Genomic DNA, 19,813 nt, shown 5'->3' on the forward strand with positions numbered 1-19,813 from the left:
TAATAATCCCAGATTTTGAATACTTGGGTTTACATCCTGTTGTTCTTCCAGTTGGTGGGAATTAGAGTTTAATGCTAGGGTCGTGGCAACCTCTTGATTTAGAATTAAAGCATGTGGTTGTACTTCAGGGAATATTGCAGAGCAGAGTGTTTGTTCTTTCCCATTAATATATTGAATCCAAATGCTATGAATAATTTGGCATGTAAACTTTTTAATCCACAAGTCATTGATAGCAACTTTTACTTCAAAAAACCTCCAAAAAACCAACCACCCCACCCTATTTGTCTCAGCTAATTGGGCTTTGATTTTCTGGATTTGAGCATACACTTAAAATCTTCAATTTGATTTAATTAAAAAATAATTTGTCTTCCTTGTTTTTTTTATTGTTGAACAAATGCAGTTCTCTGTAGTTACTGCAGCTTCTTTGCTGTCCCAGTTCTCTTGGCTCTTGCAGTCACATGAACAGATCTTTTTGCTGTACACACTGAGACCAGCTAAATATTTGTCCTTGGTGATATCTCAGGAAACATTTTCTTATCAGAGGAAAGGGGTTACTGTGCTCCAGGTTAGCACATCCTTCCTCCTGTCCTGATATGATTGTATTATCATTATCTCACTCTCCTGGCAAACTGATTTGCCATAATGAATGTTTGCTATGTTTTAAATATGTAGGCTGCTTTAAAAACCTTTCTGATAATGAGTTATTCCTGCATGTGTTAAGAAATTATTTATGCAGGCAGGATAGGCAGTAAAATGTAGAATGTCTTAATTAGAAAATTTCCATACAATGCTTAGGTAAAAATTATTTTAATCTTTTTTTTGTGCTGGTGCATGTACAGGATGCTTTAGAGGTGAGAGCTATACAGTGTGCTGTGATCACTTCATCAGTTCTTTGTTTTGATGTGCAAGTCCTTTTAGAGAACTTTGTAGCTGTTGTAGATACTTGTTTTGAGTAATCCTACTGACATTGGTGGACAGTTGTTCAAGCTAAGGCTACAATTGCACCTAAAATTCAGCCAAAGTTGTAGTGTTAATTTGGGTAATGCATTAATGTGCTATGTACATTATGATAATGCCTATGTACTTCAGATTTAATGATAAGAAGGTAAGATCTGGAATATTCTATGGTTAATCATTTGTATTGTGCATATGAATTATCACTGGTATTGAAGCATCTTTATAAAATGTATCTAAAATTTGAAATCCCATTTGTTTTAATAGAACACTTTATGAAAACAGCAAGAAAAATACAAATTTTCAGTTTGTTTACTTCTTTTGCTGTTATATAGTGCTTTAGGTATCTAAATGGGAGACTGATTTTGTTCATAAGTTAAGATGATTTGATGCTGTATTAGGGTGACACTTGAAGTGCAGCCTTTTCTGTGAACAGCATTTATAACTAGCAGATGTTTTGCTAGGTGGACTAGAGGAACAAGTTAAATTCTGAGATTTACATGTTTAGAAGTATTTCCTAGGTATTATGTGGAACACATTGAATTCACTGTGCACTTTTAAAATCTGAAGTAAAGCAGATTTTACATACAAAAATCTTTTTTCCTCCTGGATTGACACAGGAGTGACTAAACAAGTCTGCTGTTTGATGAGTATGTGAACTAGTTTGTCATCAAGTAATTCCAGTTTGACCAGTATCAGACATCTGTGCTGCCTTTGAATGATGCTTTGTTCTAAATACAAGTGGATATTACATGGGGTTTAATCTCACAAGTATTTGCCAACTATCTACTCTAGAGTAGATATCCAATCTCCACAGCATTGGTAGCCTGTGATTTAATCTATGGTATTTGTGTTTCAGTTTATTTGTTTTTTCATTATGCAGGCAGAAAGTATTTCTTCTCTTCTGGAAACCAGCAAAAGAATGCCACAGTCACATGAACTGTACTTTAGAATTGGGAAGAAAGGAGAATAGCTATTTTACTTGTGTCAGGAGAAATAATAAAGGTTAATACAGACCTTAGAAATGTAGTCTTCAGTAAAAAATAAGCTTTAAAAATGTGCTAAATAATGTGTAGGCTCACAAGAAATTCTTCTAGAGGTATGGAGTAATGTTGCAGTGTGTTACTTAAAGCTTTGTAAGTCTGGAGAGAAATATTTTTCTCCTAAATGTAACTCTCCTTGTCCAGTTGTCAATTCAGGCCTACTTCAAGACAAACAGTATCATCTAGATATGATTTCAGGGAGCTTTTAGCTTCTGAAATGGAATTTTCTTCACATTATTTTTTAATACTGATAAATAAAAGGCATGCAGCATTACCTTGGTAGTAATACAAGTAACCTTATATATTACTGTGGCATTGCTCAGTTTATTGGGTGATGCTTCTATTCAGTAGATTTCTGTTATCACTTTGTTAAATATTTTGATTTTTCACATACAGGAACATAGGAATCTGCCTTTCATGCGTGAATTGAGGTACCTGTTTGCACTTCTAGTTGGTTCAAAGAGAAAATATGTTGATCCATCAAGAGCAGTTGAAATCCTTAAAGATGCTTTTAAATCAAATGATTCCCAGCAGGTAAATTCTGTGTATTTTCAGTCAAGTTTGTGCATGTTTTTATATGGTCATATTGTAATATGAAATACTTACCATGGACAACAGAATTTCAAAATGTCCACAGAAAAGCAACTTCTAATTAATTTGACCTTTTCCTGTAATGTTATATGATTTCTGGTTACATTTATTGGAAAGATTTCTTAAAAAATTCCAGACAAGAGGACTACTTTATTCGATACATTTTCTTCCTATCATTTTAGAAATTAACTAATAGTTCATCATTTTTGCTGTTAGGATTTAGTTTAGCTTCTAAGTCTTCTAAGTTCTGATCTAACAGTACATCCAGGACTGTACTGTCAATGTACAATCTCATTATACTGCTTGTTTAGATACTGGTTTGGAGGATCAAAATATTCATATTCAGGATTATTACCCAAATCTTTATGTGCATGTGCTGCTTTTTTTTGAGAAACATTCTGTTTCTTCAGATGCTTTGTTTTCCCACATGAGGTTATGTGACAGAGGTGTTTAATCACAACAGCACTCTGAACTTAGTGTTTGATGAAAGTAATATTAGTCACTGCTTGCTAGATACCAAAGGGTTTGAACAATGGGATTCATGAGATGCCTTTGGACTAGCATGGTGTGAAAGCTGAGCCCAAGTAACAAGGATCACAGGACAGTGTCACAGCTGAGGAACACCAGAGCCACTCATAAAAAAAAAAAAAAAAAAAAAAAATTAATCATGGCACAGTCTTAGACATTGTGTTGTTTTGGAACACTGGTGGAGGGGGAAAGAATTCTGCTAAACTGATCTTGTAAGGTGACACTTTGTTGTGTTCTGTTACATATGTGAACTGATCACTTTCTTTTTTAACAGCAAGATGTTAGTGAATTTACACACAAATTATTAGATTGGCTAGAAGATGCCTTCCAAATTAAAGCTGAAGAAGAGAGGTAAGATTTTGGTTTTTTTTTTTTTTTCCTAGCTCTGCATGTCAGACATTTGGATGAGAGAAAAGCAAATCAAATGACCAAAAAGCCAATTCTCTCCATGGATGAGAATAAATTTACTCTGTAACTTTAGTTCAGGTGTGTTTTTGCCATACTTGTCAATACTTTTGGATTTTTTCCACAAGTTGTCTTTTTTATTTCATGTTAGAAATCTAACTCCATTAAGTCCAGAATATTTAAAGAGTAGAGGTGTTTTGTAGATAATCAATTAGGCTTTTTTATTTTAATGCCATTTTGCTTTTCGATCCTGTAGTTAAAGTGCTTCAAAACCTCACTCCTCTATCTCATCTCATCTCAGAAGTAAATATTTATTGCATTACTGAACATCTGGAAACTCTTTTGAATACATGATTTTTTTTCTATCATGTTTCAAAAAGCAGTTTTTACAAGGGTTTTGTACAGTTTAACCACTTGTTAAATTTGAATTAAGTATTAATTCTGGTTTGCATAGATTGTCTTAGAATGAAACATTTCTGAAAATTAGTTTTTAGAATATACTTCTCCCTGCAAATGTCTGAATCCTTGTTATTGTCATTAGAGGAAAGTACAAAAATGAATTAACAGTAAAATGGGCATAGTTTCTATAATGAATTTAGAATAGTCTGTTCATAGCTTTATAAGTCAAAGGTTGTAGCTTTTACTTGGGTTGTTTTGCACTAACACAGGTCCTGGTTTTTTTAGGGATGGAGAGAAACCAAAGAACCCAATGGTGGAGTTGTTTTATGGACGATTTCTAGCAGTAGGTGTACTTGAAGGTATGCATCAGAATTTACCTGGGACTTCTCTGGTCATGTCTGTTCTGTGCTTGTCCAAGAACACAGGTGACTGATGCAGTTTTAGGATTTTAGCTACTTCTGCAGAAACAGATGTGGAGAACACATATATACATTGTCTGTGACAAATGGTTGGTCAGGTATGAGACTGAGGAGCAATGCAGTGAGCTGCAGGGATCCACAAAGACTGTTTTCATTACCTTCAGGAGCTGAGTGTATGTTCTCAGTGCAGCAGAAGTTGGGGTGAGATGCAGAGGGAAAATGCTTGGAAGAAATTATTGGGGTACTGTTACCACTTACTAACAGTGTACAGAAGACAAGGTACTGTATTTCACTGAGCTGTGCTCTCATGCTCCCTCTGATTCATTTAATCCAGTTTAAAACTTCAGTTATTGAATTTCCTTCTGCCCAATTTTTCATATGGAAAACTCACCCTCCTAAAAGTAGAGTTTGTTGGAAAAGAAGTCAGTGGAAACCTGCTCAAGGGCAGTGTTGGAGAGAGTGCTAAGGAGGTACAACAAGCTTCCTTTTGTATTATCTGCATGTAATTAGTAGATCTGCAGAATTGTACTGTTCTCTCTTTCCAAGAGCCTATGAAAGTATTTTTGAGTGATTTTAATCCAAATGAATGACTATTGCATTTAAATGAAGCAGGTATAGTCTTTAAAGTGGCTTCCAGGTTATTCCATGACCTTGAACATGTTTCTGAGTTGTTGTCAGTTCTGATTTCAGAACTATTCTGCAGATTTCTTGCTAGTAGCTAGCATTCTTCCTCCTTTATATTTAGCTACTTTTATCCCTTACATTTTCATTTTAGCAGAGGAGATAGGTAAAAATCAAATAAAAGAAACTAGGAGATGCAAGACTTGTTACTGACTTAGGTTGAAATAAATTGAAATTCTAGGTTGTTATCACTTGTCCCTCATATTTCTCCTCGTGCTTGCACTTATTTCTTTATACAGTGTTACTAAATTATAGTATTTTTTTCAGTACAGAAATGAATGTTCTCTTTTGTGGCTTTTCTTTGTAAAATGTACTTATACAAAGGGCTCTTTCAAATGAGCAGTTCCACTTACTTTGCTAATACAATATACATTTGTATTATGAAACTCTTATTTGCAGGGGAGGACTTTGATTTATGTATGTAAAACTTCCCATATGTCTGTGGTGCCAAGTAATTTTGACTTTTGCTTATTACCAAGATATGCTAAAACAATATAAACATGGTCTGAAGAGGAGAATATACTAATTTTCAATATTGTTTGAGCAACAGTTTTGAATATATTGTCTTTGGCCATATAATTAAATTTTTTTAAAAAGAAAATGTGGGTATTGTTCAGTAGACTAAATCAATTGACCTAGGATTGATTGGTTTTTTTTTCTTTTCAATGTAAATGTTTTTTCTAAAACATTAACTGTTCAATTTTTCATGTGAAGGTAAAAAATTTGAAAACACAGAAATGTTTGGCCAGTATCCACTACAGGTTAATGGCTTTAAAGATCTGCATGAGTGCCTAGAAGCTGCAATGATTGAAGGGGAAATTGAATCTCTCCATTCAGAAAACTCTGCAAAGTCTGGTCAGGAGGTGAGTTAAGTGTTTGTGTGTACTTCTCTTGGGATGTTGTTGTAGTGCCCTTTATTTTTCTTTGAGTTTCATGTCTGATTTTTATGGTTCATGGCACCTGCTGTATAGGTGGAAATCCCCATTGCCTGTAAATGCCGAATTAGTTTCTCTTAAAGCAGCTGTTCATGTTTCATCACAGTTATTTTAAAGATGTGAAATCTTAGGAGATTTTTTTTCCTACTTACATAGAAAGTTCAGGTGTAATTTGTTCCTTAAAGTCAGTCTTCTGCAGTAATGGAATTTTGCTTCCTTTAATCTTATCAAAAGTACACACGGGTTTAATTGTAAGGCCTAGTGGCACACACTAAAATCATCCTCCAGTCTGAAGTTCTGGTGCCAGTTCTGTTTTACAACAATTGTTTCATGGCATCTCTTTTACAATGAGCATATTTCCTGAAATATAATTTGAAGAAAACAGAATCTCATTAATTTCTTGGTACAATCCCAAGTTTAGTTTCTTTCTGCAAGGTGAAGAAACCTGGTATGTACCTACTACAAGAGTACAGTTGTTCATCTTATGAACATAAAGGTTATAAAGGTTGTCTTGCAGTTATAACCTGTGTGAATTCATGCATGCAATGTCAGTTCTGTTATAAATGCTTGACTAGAAATGTCAGACTTGGGTATTGTGGGTTTTTTTGTTTAGGTTTTGAGGCTTTTTTAACCTGTAATGTTGGGAAGCTGGGAAACAGCAGGATAGTTATATACAGGTCTATACTGTTACTCTTCTAGTTCTGTGAAATTCTCAACTTGTCTTCTTAGCATGTGGAAATAGAAGTGAAATAGTCATATGACACATTGACAGTGGTGGAAAAACTAAGAAAAGTAATGTGTTAAGTCCAATTCTAGAAAAAACATTGCTTAGTTATTACCAGGGCCAAGTAAATTGGTTATGTTTCCCAGAAATCATCCATAGTAATGTTGCTTCTTTTAGTAGCTGAGTTGAAGTGTAATGCCTGAAAGATGTTACACTGCATTGGAAGGTTTGGAAGTACTAAAGAGCTCTGCATTTCTTGTAGCTTTAACAAGGTCTGTCTCAACTGAACAAAGACTTAAAGTAGCTTTTCTCTGAGCTGATTGATATCAAAGCTTAAAGAGAGCAATAATGTGGTACTCACATGTGTTGAAAAGATCCTCAAAGTAAAATTCTGTTTTTTTTCCATATTCTTACCATTTACTCTAATGGGGTATTTAGCATGACTATTATTAGTAGTAGTATTGTTATGATACCTAAAAGCCTCAGCAGGATGTCAGCAAGTGAGCTAATGTAGGAACAGAAAAAGGAGACAATCTCTGTCCTGAGCAACTTACATCCTGTTTCAAGAGAATTTTAGCCATGAGGACAGGAAGAAAAGGCTGTTTTGCCAGGTGTTGTATGAAAAGACTGTTAAGACATTTGGCTGCATAGAAGAACTTGAAGTGAGCCCTGAGTCAAATGCCACATCTGGGCTATGACACTGATGACAAATGTATGTCAGTGGTGTCTGCAGCAATCAGAGAAACTTCAGGTGGTTAGACAACCAAAACTTCTTAAATGGGTAGACTGAGGTTGTTATGTTTGAGAATGGAGAGGAAAGAAAATATCCTCGGTGCTTAAACTGGAGCTGGATTTGTTTGCAGTTGAGAAACAATGTATGTAAAAAAAGAAATGAGGATTATGGATAGACCTCTGCTGAGTAGTCAAAGACAAATGGGGTAAGATGATGATAGCAGTGATTAGAGACTGAGTAGAATCTTTAAGCTGTTAGTATGGAGGAAATGTCAAACACTTGCTGATCCTGTTTCAGAGGGTGTCATTAGAAGCTTTGAATGGTATCAGGTGAATGAAAGGATCAGAAGTTGAGTCTGGGAGAACTATGGCAGGAAGAGCTGGTGTAAACAACTCTTTCAGTATCACTGAGAAGTTAAGGGAACTTACCTGCCAGTGAGCTCAGGCATGAGTTGACTTTTGTATAAGCAAAATAAATGTGACTGGAACAAGTATTTCTGCCTCCTCTGCTGGAACATGGCAAAGCTCTTAAGCAGCCTGGGCAACAAATGGTCTGTGTTTACACTGAAGGGAGAAGGTGGCAGCATTGGAAAACTTAAGCTGACCCATCCTCTAAAGCCAGTTTCTCGCACAGCTGTGTCAGTCTGTAGGTATTGTATCATTATGACTGAATTTCTGCTATTGGAAGGCATTAATTTTGGGAATTTCTGTTTCTTCATCCAGCACTGGTTCACAGAGCTTCCTCCTGTCTTAACTTTTGAGTTATCAAGATTTGAGTTTAATCAGGCTTTGGGGAGACCAGAGAAGATACACAACAAATTAGAATTTCCTCCAATTTTGTATCTAGACAGGTATGGTATAATATTATCAACAAAATTCTAATGTGAATATAAAATAAATCTTGTAAGTTTGTTAAAGTCTTATGCTCACTTGAATCATGGTAAATTTATGTCTTGTTTATACAAGTTAGTTTTCATGAGTTTCATCTGTTTCAGAAAATATACATAGATCATCATTGAAGACATAATGCTGCTTTGTATCAAAAACCTGCTTCCACTTTCATTTATTGCTAGGTACTTGTGTACACAGTCAAAATACTCTGAAAAAAATCACATAATTTATGGGTCCATTTTGGAAACAGGGTGACAAGTGGGATATTTCATGGTGTTTCACATACTCTTCAAACATGCAGTTGGTTCTCAGCATGAGTGCATGCAGTTTCTTTGTAGAGCAGAAATATCAGGATAACTTTCAGTTGCCACTAAAACTACTTAATTTGGAGTCTCTCTAATACGGCTTTCTAATACCTGTTTGTCATCCATGGTATTAACAGAGCTTTTGACACTGGGGAAAAAGCATCATCTGAAAGTTGTGGAAGGGAAGGTTTACTTTCTTTGCAGTTCTGTTTTAGTGCTGAATATATTGTAGGTTCTAGAGGGTGTGAATTTTTATTAGTACTAAGCTGTATGGCTGATGGAGACAGATCTCAATTTCACTATTGGGATACTATGGGCTGATTCTATTTTCTCATGTTTTACAGGTATATGCACAAAAACAGGGAAATAACAAGAATCAAACGAGATGAAATCAAGAGACTCAAAGAGTACCTCACAGTTTTACAGCAGAGATTAGAACGGTACTATAATAAACTGTGAAAATGCAAATAGTATTGTGGGCTACATAGAGTAACTCTTTGCAATTATACACTTTGTGCATAGTTATTTACCTGAGATCTCCTTTCTATATCTCTTTTCTTTTACCCTTTCTTTGGAAGCTGTGTATAAGTGTTGTAATTCTGATTGATGAAACATGCTAGGGAAGGTTTTCTTTAACTGCACTCAATCAGAAAAATATAAATTTTTGTTTTTCTTTTTTCTTTTTTTCTTTTTTTTTTTTTTTTTTGTTGTATGTGTGAGTCATGGCATTAATACGTTTTGTGGTTAACAGATATTTAAGCTATGGTTCTGGTCCTAAACGATTCCCCTTGGTAGATGTCCTGCAGTATGCCCTGGAGTTTGCCTCCAGCAAGCCGGTGTGCACGTCCCCCGTGGATGACCTGGGTGCCAGTGCCCCTGCCAGCAGCACACTGCCACCACAGATCCCCCCCAGGTAAGGGCTGCCTGCTGCTCCCCAGGCAGAGGCCACAGCAAACCAGCCTCTGGGAGACAGGCAGCACGTTCAGCTGCTCTGTTCACCAGACCAATAAAACCAGGCATCTCCTAAGGGGGGTAGTGTAAAGTTTCTGCTCTCTTCTTTCAGCACAGCAGGCTTAAATAAACAAAAATGTTAATGACCTGGGTTTGTCTCATGCACTCACAAAAATGCCTTCACAAGGAGATTACCATTTTCAAGCACAGCCCAATTCCATCTACAATTCTAAATAGACAGAAGATTCTGGTGAGGTCATTGATTCCCATGTGTATTGTTTAAGAATCTGAATTGAGCAGTGTGTATGTGCTGCATAGCATCAAGGTTTATGGTGTGCAATTTATCTGTTACTTTTTGCCTGGGAGCTAAGCTCCTTTTCTGCTGTACAGTTTGCATATCTTACCAAATTTGTCATGAACCAAGATAATCTGACTTCTTAAATGCACAGTAACTAAAGTACCAGAGGTAAATGTCCAATAGCGTTGTTTTTCTCCCTGTTTCAGATAGTAACTCAGTTTAAGGTACTGAGTGTATGCTCAGTCAGTTTGCAGATGATGCATACCAGAAAAGGACCTGGGGGTGCTGGTCAGCAGAGGCTGAATATGAGCCAGCAGTGGCCAGGAGGGCCAGTGGCACCTGGCCTTTATCAGCCATGGTGTGCAGCAGGACCAGGGCAGGGACTGTCCCTGTGCTGGGCACTGCTGAGGGCACACCTCAATCCTGTGTTCAGTTTTGGGCTCCTCTCTGCCAGAAAAACATTGAGATGCTGGAGCATGTCCAGAGAAGGGCAATGGAGCTGGGGAAGGGTCTGGAGCACAAGTCTGATGAGGAGCAGCTGAGGGAGCTGGAGAGACTCAACCTGGAGAAAAGGAGGCTTAAAGGAGAACTTACCACTCTCTACATCTCCTTGAAAGGAGGGTGTAGCCAGGTGGGAGCCAACCTCTTCTCCCAGGTACAAGTGACAGGACACAAGGAAAGGGCCTCAAATTGCACTAGAGGAGGTTTAGATTGAACACTAAGAAATACTTTTTCATGTAAGGGGTTGTCACATGTTGGAACAGGCTGCCCAGAGCAATGGTGGATTCATCTCTGGAGGTATTTAAATACCTCCAGGTATTAAATACCTCCAGTAATTTAAATACCTCCAATATTAAATACCTATGAAGGTATTTAAAATGTGTTTAGATGTGGCACTGAGGGTCATGGTTTAGTGGTGGACTTGGCAGTGCTGGGTTAATTGTTGGACTTGATCATCTTAGAAGTTTTGTCCAACCTAAATAATTCTATGGTAATAGAATGTAACTTTGGATAAGTAGACAGTAAGAGTTTATAACATAGCTTTGTATATTGTATTTGGACAGTAGGGTTCTGTCTTCTGGGTCAGTCAAGGTTGTTAAATTTGTCATTCAGAGAAGTGAAGTACATGAATCTAAAAAGGCTTTAAAAAGATTTGCCATGCCTGATTGATATAATGCCAGCAGAAATAATGATGATTGATAAGACAAACTTTTACAAGTTGCCATTGCTTGTGTGAAATGCAGTATCAAAAGTAATCAAGTGCTCAAACTCCTGTATAGGAAGTTTTTTCTGTAGAAATGAAAGCATTGTGGCTTTTTTGTCCATCTAAAACACTACAGCATGATATATGGAGTGACATTTTCAGCTTTTAATGTTCTCATAACTTTCTAAACTCCTGAAGAATCCGAGTTCCTCAGGTTGTATCATGGTGCTGTACACAAAGTAAAAATTCAGTGGCATGCAAGAAAGATATTCAGATTCCTCTTATGTAGTATAATCATATAGATGTGATCTTGTTGATAGGAAGAGAAAGACCTGTAACAAGTCTTAATTTTTATTACCCTGCTGCTCTTGCAGAATTCTCCTAAGATGGCTGCTTTGGAGTTCAAGTTAGTGTGGTTTGGAACAAATTTAGATTGGTTGGTAGCACATTTCCAGTGAGGCATAAATATCAGAGGTGCCTTCATTATTGCTGTTCAGCTAACAAGCTGTAGGTAGGACATTAGAAAAAGTATGTCTGCTAGGAGTAAGACACATGAAGGAAGTTACTAAACTGAAAATTTGTGCTGATTGGATTTTATGGTCATTGGCCATAATACAAATTGCTGTGATTTCTCTCTCTGCCATTTGGTTGTAAATGTTTCAAACCACAGTTATTTACACGTATAATATGATTTGAAATTGTTCAGTAGTGTTTCCAATAAAGTAAATTTTGTTGTTGTGCTAATATGTTATGCACCACAAAGCTTTCAGAATTTAAATACTAACTTCATGTTGCTGATGTAGTTAACCTGTTTTGGATTGCACTTTAGGAAATTGTTACCTTTAAAACGCCCATTTTCAGATGAAAAGTTTATTTTTATGGTGTAACTTTTAGTGTGTCTATGTGATGATTAAATTCTTATATTTCATGTTTTGAATGAATGCAGCACAATAGAGCAGCAAGGGCCTTCATCATCAGATGTCCCAAGCACATCCCCTGTACAAAGATCAGTAATTCATAAACCTTTCACACAATCACGGATCCCCCCTGACCTGCCGATGCATCCGGCCCCGAGGCACATCACGGAGGAGGAGCTGTCTGTCCTGGAGGGCTGCTTGCACCGCTGGAGGACTGAGGTGGAGAATGACACAAGAGGTAATGCACACCCTGGGCAATGCATTTGTGCAACTGGGGGAAATCTTCCATCCAAGAAGGTTTAGCTTTTGGCTTGTAGATAGATGTACCACCTGTGAAATGCACCCCTGCTTGGCTTTTCTTGAGATAAAGATACAGTCATGTGCAATTATACAGGCTTGGCTTTTCTTGAGATAAAGATACAGTCATGTGCAATTATACAGCCTTGTGGAAGAGAGGTTCTTTCTTCTCTTTGTCTTTCAGATTTGCAAGAAAGTATATCTAGAATACATCGGACAATTGAATTGATGTACTCTGACAAAACAATGGTCCAAGTAAGTACAGTTTTGGCATGAGATAATTGAAAATAGATCCTTTTTGGCACTTTTTAAAAGTTCTTAGATGCTTGAAAACAGAGCAAGAATACAATAATTATGTAGTGTTTTGAGAAATTTCATTGGAAAGTCATAATGGTTTTTTTATGCCCTTTAGTTGACCAGTCAGATGGAAGACAGTGTTGCAGTATTTTACAGGTGACATGCTTAAATTCAAGTAACCGTGATGAAAAGCCCAAATATGTTCTATCTCTGATACCTTCTTTTTACCTGAATGCAGATTCACACAACAAAACTTTCTTGTCCTGATTTGCCCATGTTGCTCAGTAACCTTATGGCTTTAAGGTGGTGAAGCATTAGACACAGGAATGTACTATTTTTACTTTGCTGCTTAGTGCCACTGTGTATTGCAACTTCCATGCTAATACCCAGAAATTCAAGGCTCCTGATTTTGATTTGTAGTTAATTCCAGTGAGTGGTTTTGTTGCTATTGTTTTTTTTTGTTTGTTGCTTTTTTTTTGTTTTTTTCAACTTTGTCTAGATATTGTATCAGTCACAACTTTGATTATTAGTCTAAGATGTCTTCTAGCAAATTCTCTTTCTGTGTAATCTGAACAGTGTTTTTAGAATGTTTTACTGTGGAGTTGTGGCTCCTCTGCTGTTTCTTATGTTCACATACTCATGTTCTCTCACTCTGACAGGTTTTAAGGTTAAGGATTACTTCCTCTGTTACTTTCTGTTAGTAAAAAGAACTATTTTCAGTCCAAGTAAGATCTGTTCAGCTTACAGTTTTCTGTGAGGTATGTTTTCATTTTGTACATGGATTCTAATAGTTACTGGCAGCTGAACTCTGATATTAAGGATTTCAGGCAGATTTAACTAGGTGACTTTCTTTAAGCTTGCTACTAGCAGGCACTTTTCTCCTTAGTACTTGTCTTATAACAAGAAGGCTACACGCTATATGTCATCTAACAGTAAAATTAATTTGGTAACTTGCATCTGAATAGTCCACCTGTGTTGGCTTAGGTGTTACAGGAGGAAATACCTGTAGATAGCAAAGATGCTAGTCAGATGTCATTATAAAAGAAAAAAGACATTGCTTAGTAAAACACAGAGTAGGTGCTGAGCCCGTCTGAAATCACAGGCTGGAAGTGAAGCTGCTCTTCTGCAGGTCAGCTGGTTTGTCCCTGGGACTGTTTTGGCACAATAGGAAGGAAGCAGGTACACAGAGCTTTTCCCTGCCTACCTCTGTCTCGGGGTGATTTGAGAGCTGGGTATTGCCCCATTTCCTGGGAGCAGTTTCACAGTTCCCTCTGCACAATATAATTGCAGGATTGCAGTCTTGAAGTCAAGTTCTAGGCACATAAAACTTGACACATTTTTAAGACAAACATATAATATTTGCAGGATGCTTCCTAGTGTATTTATGAACAATTTGAAAAGCTTTGTCTTCTCCTTTTGTCCTTATGGATTCTAAGAATATGCAGTAATCCATAAAACCTTTGTCAAATTGTCATATGAAATACATTCCCAAAATCTTTGTTTTATACTCCTGAAATAAATGTTTCATCAGCTGCTTATTTATTTCCTTCCTTCTGTGAGCTTACTATTGGGAAAGAGGCATAACTGTTTTTGTGGGTTTTTTTATTTTTTATGGGAGTTCATCTTGTATATAGCAGCTTTGACATACCTGTTCTGTAGCTACAGGTGATGGGGTTGGTGAAACTCCATTCTTGGTTCATGAGGAGTAAATGTAAACTGATAAGTTTAATGCCACTTATGTTTGTGTTGCCTTGTGCTATTAATTACTGTTGATATAATGGCTTATCACAAGAGATGCCCATTGGCACTGAATCCACCTGTCCCCTGGACACAGACCTCTGTAGGGACCCTTCCTGAAAGTTCAGTGTTGGTGACTGACAGCTGCTTTTCCTGACTTGGAGGAAAGGGTAGAGACCCTCAAGCTGACCAAGTTAGCAGGATTTTAAATAAAATTATTTAAATTCAATGGGGATATTTAGTTCCTGATTTCAGGGTAAGAAAATTTTATTTTGACAAACTTTAAAGATATACCTTTTTTTAAAATCAGGATCTGCATACATTTTTGTGCATGTGCACATGCTTCCAGTCATTTTAAGGAGGCTTTCACAGTGGTTTAATAACAGATGTTAAAAACCCTAGAGCATTCAAATTTAAGGACTTCCCAGGATTTCTTCTGTGTATGCTTCTTGTGTTTGGGAATTTAGAGTGCATTTTGGTCTCTGGAATGATGGGCTGTTTGATTCCAGCTGCTGTGCAGTCACCCTGCTTTACAATTCAAGGGGAATTGCAAAATCTCCAGCACATGCATATAGCCTGGAAGAGAATGGTCAGGTTAAAAATAACTTCAAGGAGTTTCTCCAGTCACAGTTGTGTATATTTACAATTGTTGCAGTACTCGAATGATATTTGGGGAAAATGCTGAGTGCACCTTTGAGTTGGAGACTGTTTATCTTCAGTCCAGATTGTGACATCAGTACAAGCTGGCTTTGGGGTTTTTGGTCCCAGCTGAGGTGATGTCATTAAGGCACACTGGGCATAGTGGGGAAACTCAGCTTTCCCTTTTATGTTGCATGTGCTATTCCAGCAGGTTAAAGTGAGTCAATCACTAAGATGCTTTCAAAAGACTTGTAAGTAAGAGTTCATTCATTGTGTTTCTCCTTCAGCTTCCCTATTACTTAGGTAGTACTAAGTTTCCCATTGTTCTTACTTCTTGGTTTACAGATGTAGCTTGGAATTAATTTTATGGTGATCCTAGAAAGTGCTATTGTCCTTTGCCTCAAGAGGAGGAGAGGACCTTTTCAGGTCTTCCATGCTTTATTTAGCTTTTCCTGATACAGTTAAAATACTGGAAAACAGTATTTTTAGGTAACTGAAGCAGCTATTAATGTAAATAAATTCTTTTACTGTCACACAGAAAACACTGAGTTTATTACCATGAATTTACATGTGCCTTTCCAGACTTTGACAGGTTTGCCAGGTTGGAACTGAAGGAAATCATAGACAGTTAAGGCTGACTTATTTGAGGGTTTTTTGGTAGATACAATGAAGGTAGGAATATTAAGGAGTTAAGAAAAGAGGATGTGTGGCAGTAAAGACAGCAGAGTAGACATTTATGTCATACACTAATATTTTTAAAATCTCCTGTAACTAGTAGTGGTAAGTAACATAGTTCCAAGTCCTTATGCTTAGTGGATTGCTAATTTTACTTGTTTTTCCTCGGAGATGTGTTTTGATCCTGATTGACTTTATTTCAGTTACTTTTATTTCATGTAGCAATTATTGCTGGCATACAATAGGAACTAAATGCTGTCAAGGATGTTTTATATTTTGTTTTCTTTTTTTTAAGGTTCCTTATAGGTTGCATGCTGTTCTAGTTCATGAGGGTCAAGCAAATGCAGGACACTACTGGGCATATATTTATGACCACCACCAGAATAGATGGATGAAATACAATGATATTTCTGTGACAAAGTCAACTTGGGAAGAGTTGGAACGGGACTCTTTTGGTGGTTACAGGAATGCCAGTGCATATTGTTTAATGTATATCAATGACAAGGAGCAATACTTGATACAAGGTAATGTTATCAACACAGATTTTGCATGATATAGAATAACTGAATACATTGGTAAAGCAAACTTCTTTCAGATGAAATTCCAGATTTTTGAAATGTTTTTAATAGTTATTGAAATTATTTAATAGTTATTGAAAGTTTTATTCCTGCTCCTAACTGTTAGATTGTTTTTGTGGGTTGAACAATTGCTGTTTAACTTATAGATCGACAAAGGTAATGCCAGTGTTTCAGCAATATTAAGATAAACTGTATGCTGATTTGTCCATATTTTAGAGAAGGGATTGCAGAATTTTGGAGGATTTATCTCAAGATTAGAAGAAAAGTATGGAAATAGAAAAATGAGCCTTTTGACATTAAAATCCTCATTTCACTGCTTTTTCCCCCCCTAAGCTTCAAAGCCCTGATACACTCTACTGGAGCATGGAAACTTGAAATCTTATACAGTAAATTTAAATGTGAATAATTTAGCCCTACCAACCACACATCAAACCTAAGTAATATATGGGTTGGGAAATTATTTTCAAGTCATGTAGGAGTATGCAGCTATAAGGCTTCATATGAAAGTGTTTTAAAGAGAGGACAGAGATCCCTTAGCAGGAAGTTTTTGATAATGGTAGGCAAAAGAGGTATCTGTGAAAAAGTGTCCAGAGATTCAGTAGAAGGTCATGGAAAATATTCAGGTTCCTGTTTTTTTCATAGGGCAGAAGGCTCAAGTGCTCATTTGTTCAGTTTTAAGTGAGAGCCAGTATTACCTTTGAGATTCCTGGGTTGCCAGGTTGGTGTTGCACTTGCAGCCATAGGGTGTTTGGGCTCTGTAGTCTGCCTGTGCCATTCCAGTTAAATCTGAGACCTGCTCATTGCAGGGCAGTTACTGCTGGTGGATCCCCTGGGATCTGGGATACCCCTGCAGAGACCATTCTCAAAGCAAAAGGAAGATCCCTCAATATAGCTGGTGTTCTTATCACCTGGCTTTCTGAATTCCTGTAGGTTCACTCTCCCACTCTCCTTCCCCTTTTCTCTTGGAAAGTTCAGTGTGTCCAGCTCTCTGTGGCAGTAATACAGTCAAGCAGTGATGGGGATTTTGTGAGTGTTTTCTGAATGTTCATTTAGAGTGCTCAACAGATAGTAAAACCAGTTAAAACTAATATAGTTTTGGAGGTTTGGTGTTACACTGTACATTTCTGGCAATTCAGTTGAGGATATCTGTTGAACATACTTTCTACTTTCTTTTGTCCTATTCTTTCTTTTTCTGAAACTTATATTTCATGTTACCACAGAGGAGTTTAACAAAGAAACGGGGCAGCTCCTTGTTGGAATGGACACGTTGCCTTCTGATCTAAGGGATTATGTCAAGGAAGACAATAAACGTTTTGAAAAAGAACTTGAAGAGTGGGATGCAGAACTTGCTCAGAAAGCACAGCAGGAGAAATTGTTATCTCAGATACCCAGGGCACCAGCACCCTCACCTGCTCCAGGTTAGCTGCTTCTACGTGTTTGGAAATGGAGTAGGACCAAAAATCACTGGGGCTTGCATGTATCATGATACAATATAACAAAAGAAGAAAAAGTTAATTTTTGTAATCTTGAATTACAGATATTTGCTTGGCTGGGGTAACTATACTTGAAGATTAGCCTGTTGGGGTGGGGTTTTGCATTTCTTTTTTATTTAAAGAACATAATTAATTTTTTTTTTATTTTTCTGCCTTTTCCCTCCCAGGTATTCTACTCCTTTTTTTTTTTTTTCTGCGTAGAAACTAAGACTTTTTAAGATAGGTCTCACCAGTCTGTTTTGAGTATTTGTTAGTCTGTAAATTATGTATTTGTTCTATTCAGGATGATTTAGTGTGAGACCTATATTCACATTTTAAATTAGAATATAATTTAGATCTGAAGAGCAGAATAATGTATTTGGTGTGGTCCATTGAATAGATTTAATTATAGTAGGGCCTGCTTAAGAAATTACTGTGTGGAAATGTGGGTGTTAAAATTGTGGAAAAGATTCTGACCAGCAGCTGTGAGGCTTGTAGGAACCCAGCTAATAAGGACCACTGGCAGTCTGATTATAAACCAGAGCTGCCAGGTTTTTGGTAATATCCACTTTTTGCTCCATTGCAGTAGGCTGTGTATTTTATGTGAAAGATGACATGATGAATTTTCTGTCCAGATGTTCTCATTGCTGTATTTAAGTCCTAAAGATTGAGCATGCATTTCTTATATCTATGACTGCAAAATAAGTGTAAGAAGTGCAGTGATTTAATGCCATTGTTTGCTTTGCAAACTCTACCAACAGTTGCTTCATCTTTTTTTGAGTACACAAACACTTTGAGATTTATGCTATTTCTCTTGTTGGTAATGGAAAGTACAAAATGAATTTTTAGTCTTCCAAAATTTGGTTTTGTCATGTAAGGAATATAAGACATTATTTATACTAATCAATTTATTGCTCTTGAGTGGAGGAGACGGAGATCTCCCTTAAGGCAGAAAAATAAAACTAGTTTATTATTTTACAAAGTAAAAATAAATCTTGCACTCAAGTGGCTGGAGGTCATTCCATATGTTGAGCCTGTATCCCACAGAAACTCCAGCTAGAACCTCACCTTTGTTCTCAGTCATCCCTGATGATTGATTGATGAACACCCTTCACTCAAGAGCCTTAATGGGTCTATAAACAGGACAGATCTATTGTTCCTAATATAAAATCAGGTGCATTTGTAGGGAAGTGTTTAAAAAGGCATGAGAGACAGACTGGTGTAAAGTTGTATTTGTGAATTGTGAGACCTACCCTGCATTTACTGTGTGCTTACCTTATGACACAATGATCCAAATAAAACTAATCGATTTAAAATTCATGCTTATGTTAACACACAAAATTGTTATCTTATTTCTGTCACTAAGTTCAAGCAGGAGAACCAGAATATTTAGAGCAGCCATCAAAAGCTGATATTTCCAAGCACTTAAAAGAAGATTCTGTTCAAGCAATCAATAAAGCTTTAGCTGAACAAGAAGATAGAGGTCCAGAAGCTATAATGGATACGGTGAGGATATTTTGAAGCTTGAAATACTTATTTTGGTTTTATTTTGCAAGTGGAAATGATATAAAAACTGATAAAAGGATGTGAGTCTGGAAACTTTGAAGTAAAAATTGCTTTTTTTTCAGGGACTGTCCAACACCAAAGGCCATCCAAATGCTTTGTACAACAGTAATGGCACTAGTGCAAAAAAAAAAAAAAACCCTAAGATTGGTGTTCTCTATGAGATTAAAGTGCTTGTAAGGACTACAGCATATTGTTCAAATTACAATCAGCTGTTTGTGCCTACCATCTTTTAAAAATGTTCAATGATCCCATGTATTTTTGAGGAGTAAACATTGGCAGTCCATGTCAAAGACTTGAAAAATATTGCCATAGACATTCAGGTTTTTATCTGGGAAATATAAGAATATAATTGAGTTTCTTTGACAGACCTGTGAAGGTTGATGTAGCTTTCAAAAATAAGGGTTTTCTCAACAATATTCTGTAGTTTTAATGAAGATTCACAACCTGACAAAAATAAATTTTTGTGATTCGTAGGATGTCTATATTAGCTTGAAATGTCTATAATAATCAGTGTTGGGTGTTTCTGTTTTCACTTCATACAAAGTATACTAAGAGGAATGGGACATTAGCTATTT

At 36.6% G+C, this 19,813-nt stretch overlaps 1 protein-coding gene across 3 annotated transcripts in view; it reads left to right on the forward strand.

Moving 5' to 3' along the window:
- USP25 (ubiquitin specific peptidase 25) overlaps positions 1 to 19,813 on the forward strand; it is an 88,003-nt gene that overhangs the window by 52,214 nt on the left and 15,976 nt on the right. For all 3 annotated transcript variants that reach the window (XM_079322741.1, XM_079322742.1, XM_079322743.1), the window contains 12 exons: positions 2,394 to 2,531; positions 3,391 to 3,467; positions 4,206 to 4,279; positions 5,735 to 5,883; positions 8,135 to 8,262; positions 8,952 to 9,047; positions 9,359 to 9,520; positions 12,007 to 12,215; positions 12,459 to 12,529; positions 15,918 to 16,146; positions 17,421 to 17,618; positions 19,039 to 19,178. In XM_079322741.1, coding sequence (XP_079178867.1) covers positions 2,394 to 2,531; positions 3,391 to 3,467; positions 4,206 to 4,279; positions 5,735 to 5,883; positions 8,135 to 8,262; positions 8,952 to 9,047; positions 9,359 to 9,520; positions 12,007 to 12,215; positions 12,459 to 12,529; positions 15,918 to 16,146; positions 17,421 to 17,618; positions 19,039 to 19,178 — 1,671 coding nt within the window. The remainder of the gene's footprint in view (positions 1 to 2,393; positions 2,532 to 3,390; positions 3,468 to 4,205; positions 4,280 to 5,734; positions 5,884 to 8,134; positions 8,263 to 8,951; positions 9,048 to 9,358; positions 9,521 to 12,006; positions 12,216 to 12,458; positions 12,530 to 15,917; positions 16,147 to 17,420; positions 17,619 to 19,038; positions 19,179 to 19,813) is intronic.

This window comes from Erithacus rubecula (genome assembly GCF_903797595.1).
Source record: "Erithacus rubecula genome assembly, chromosome: 1".
NCBI classification, from domain to species: Eukaryota; Metazoa; Chordata; class Aves; order Passeriformes; family Muscicapidae; genus Erithacus; species Erithacus rubecula.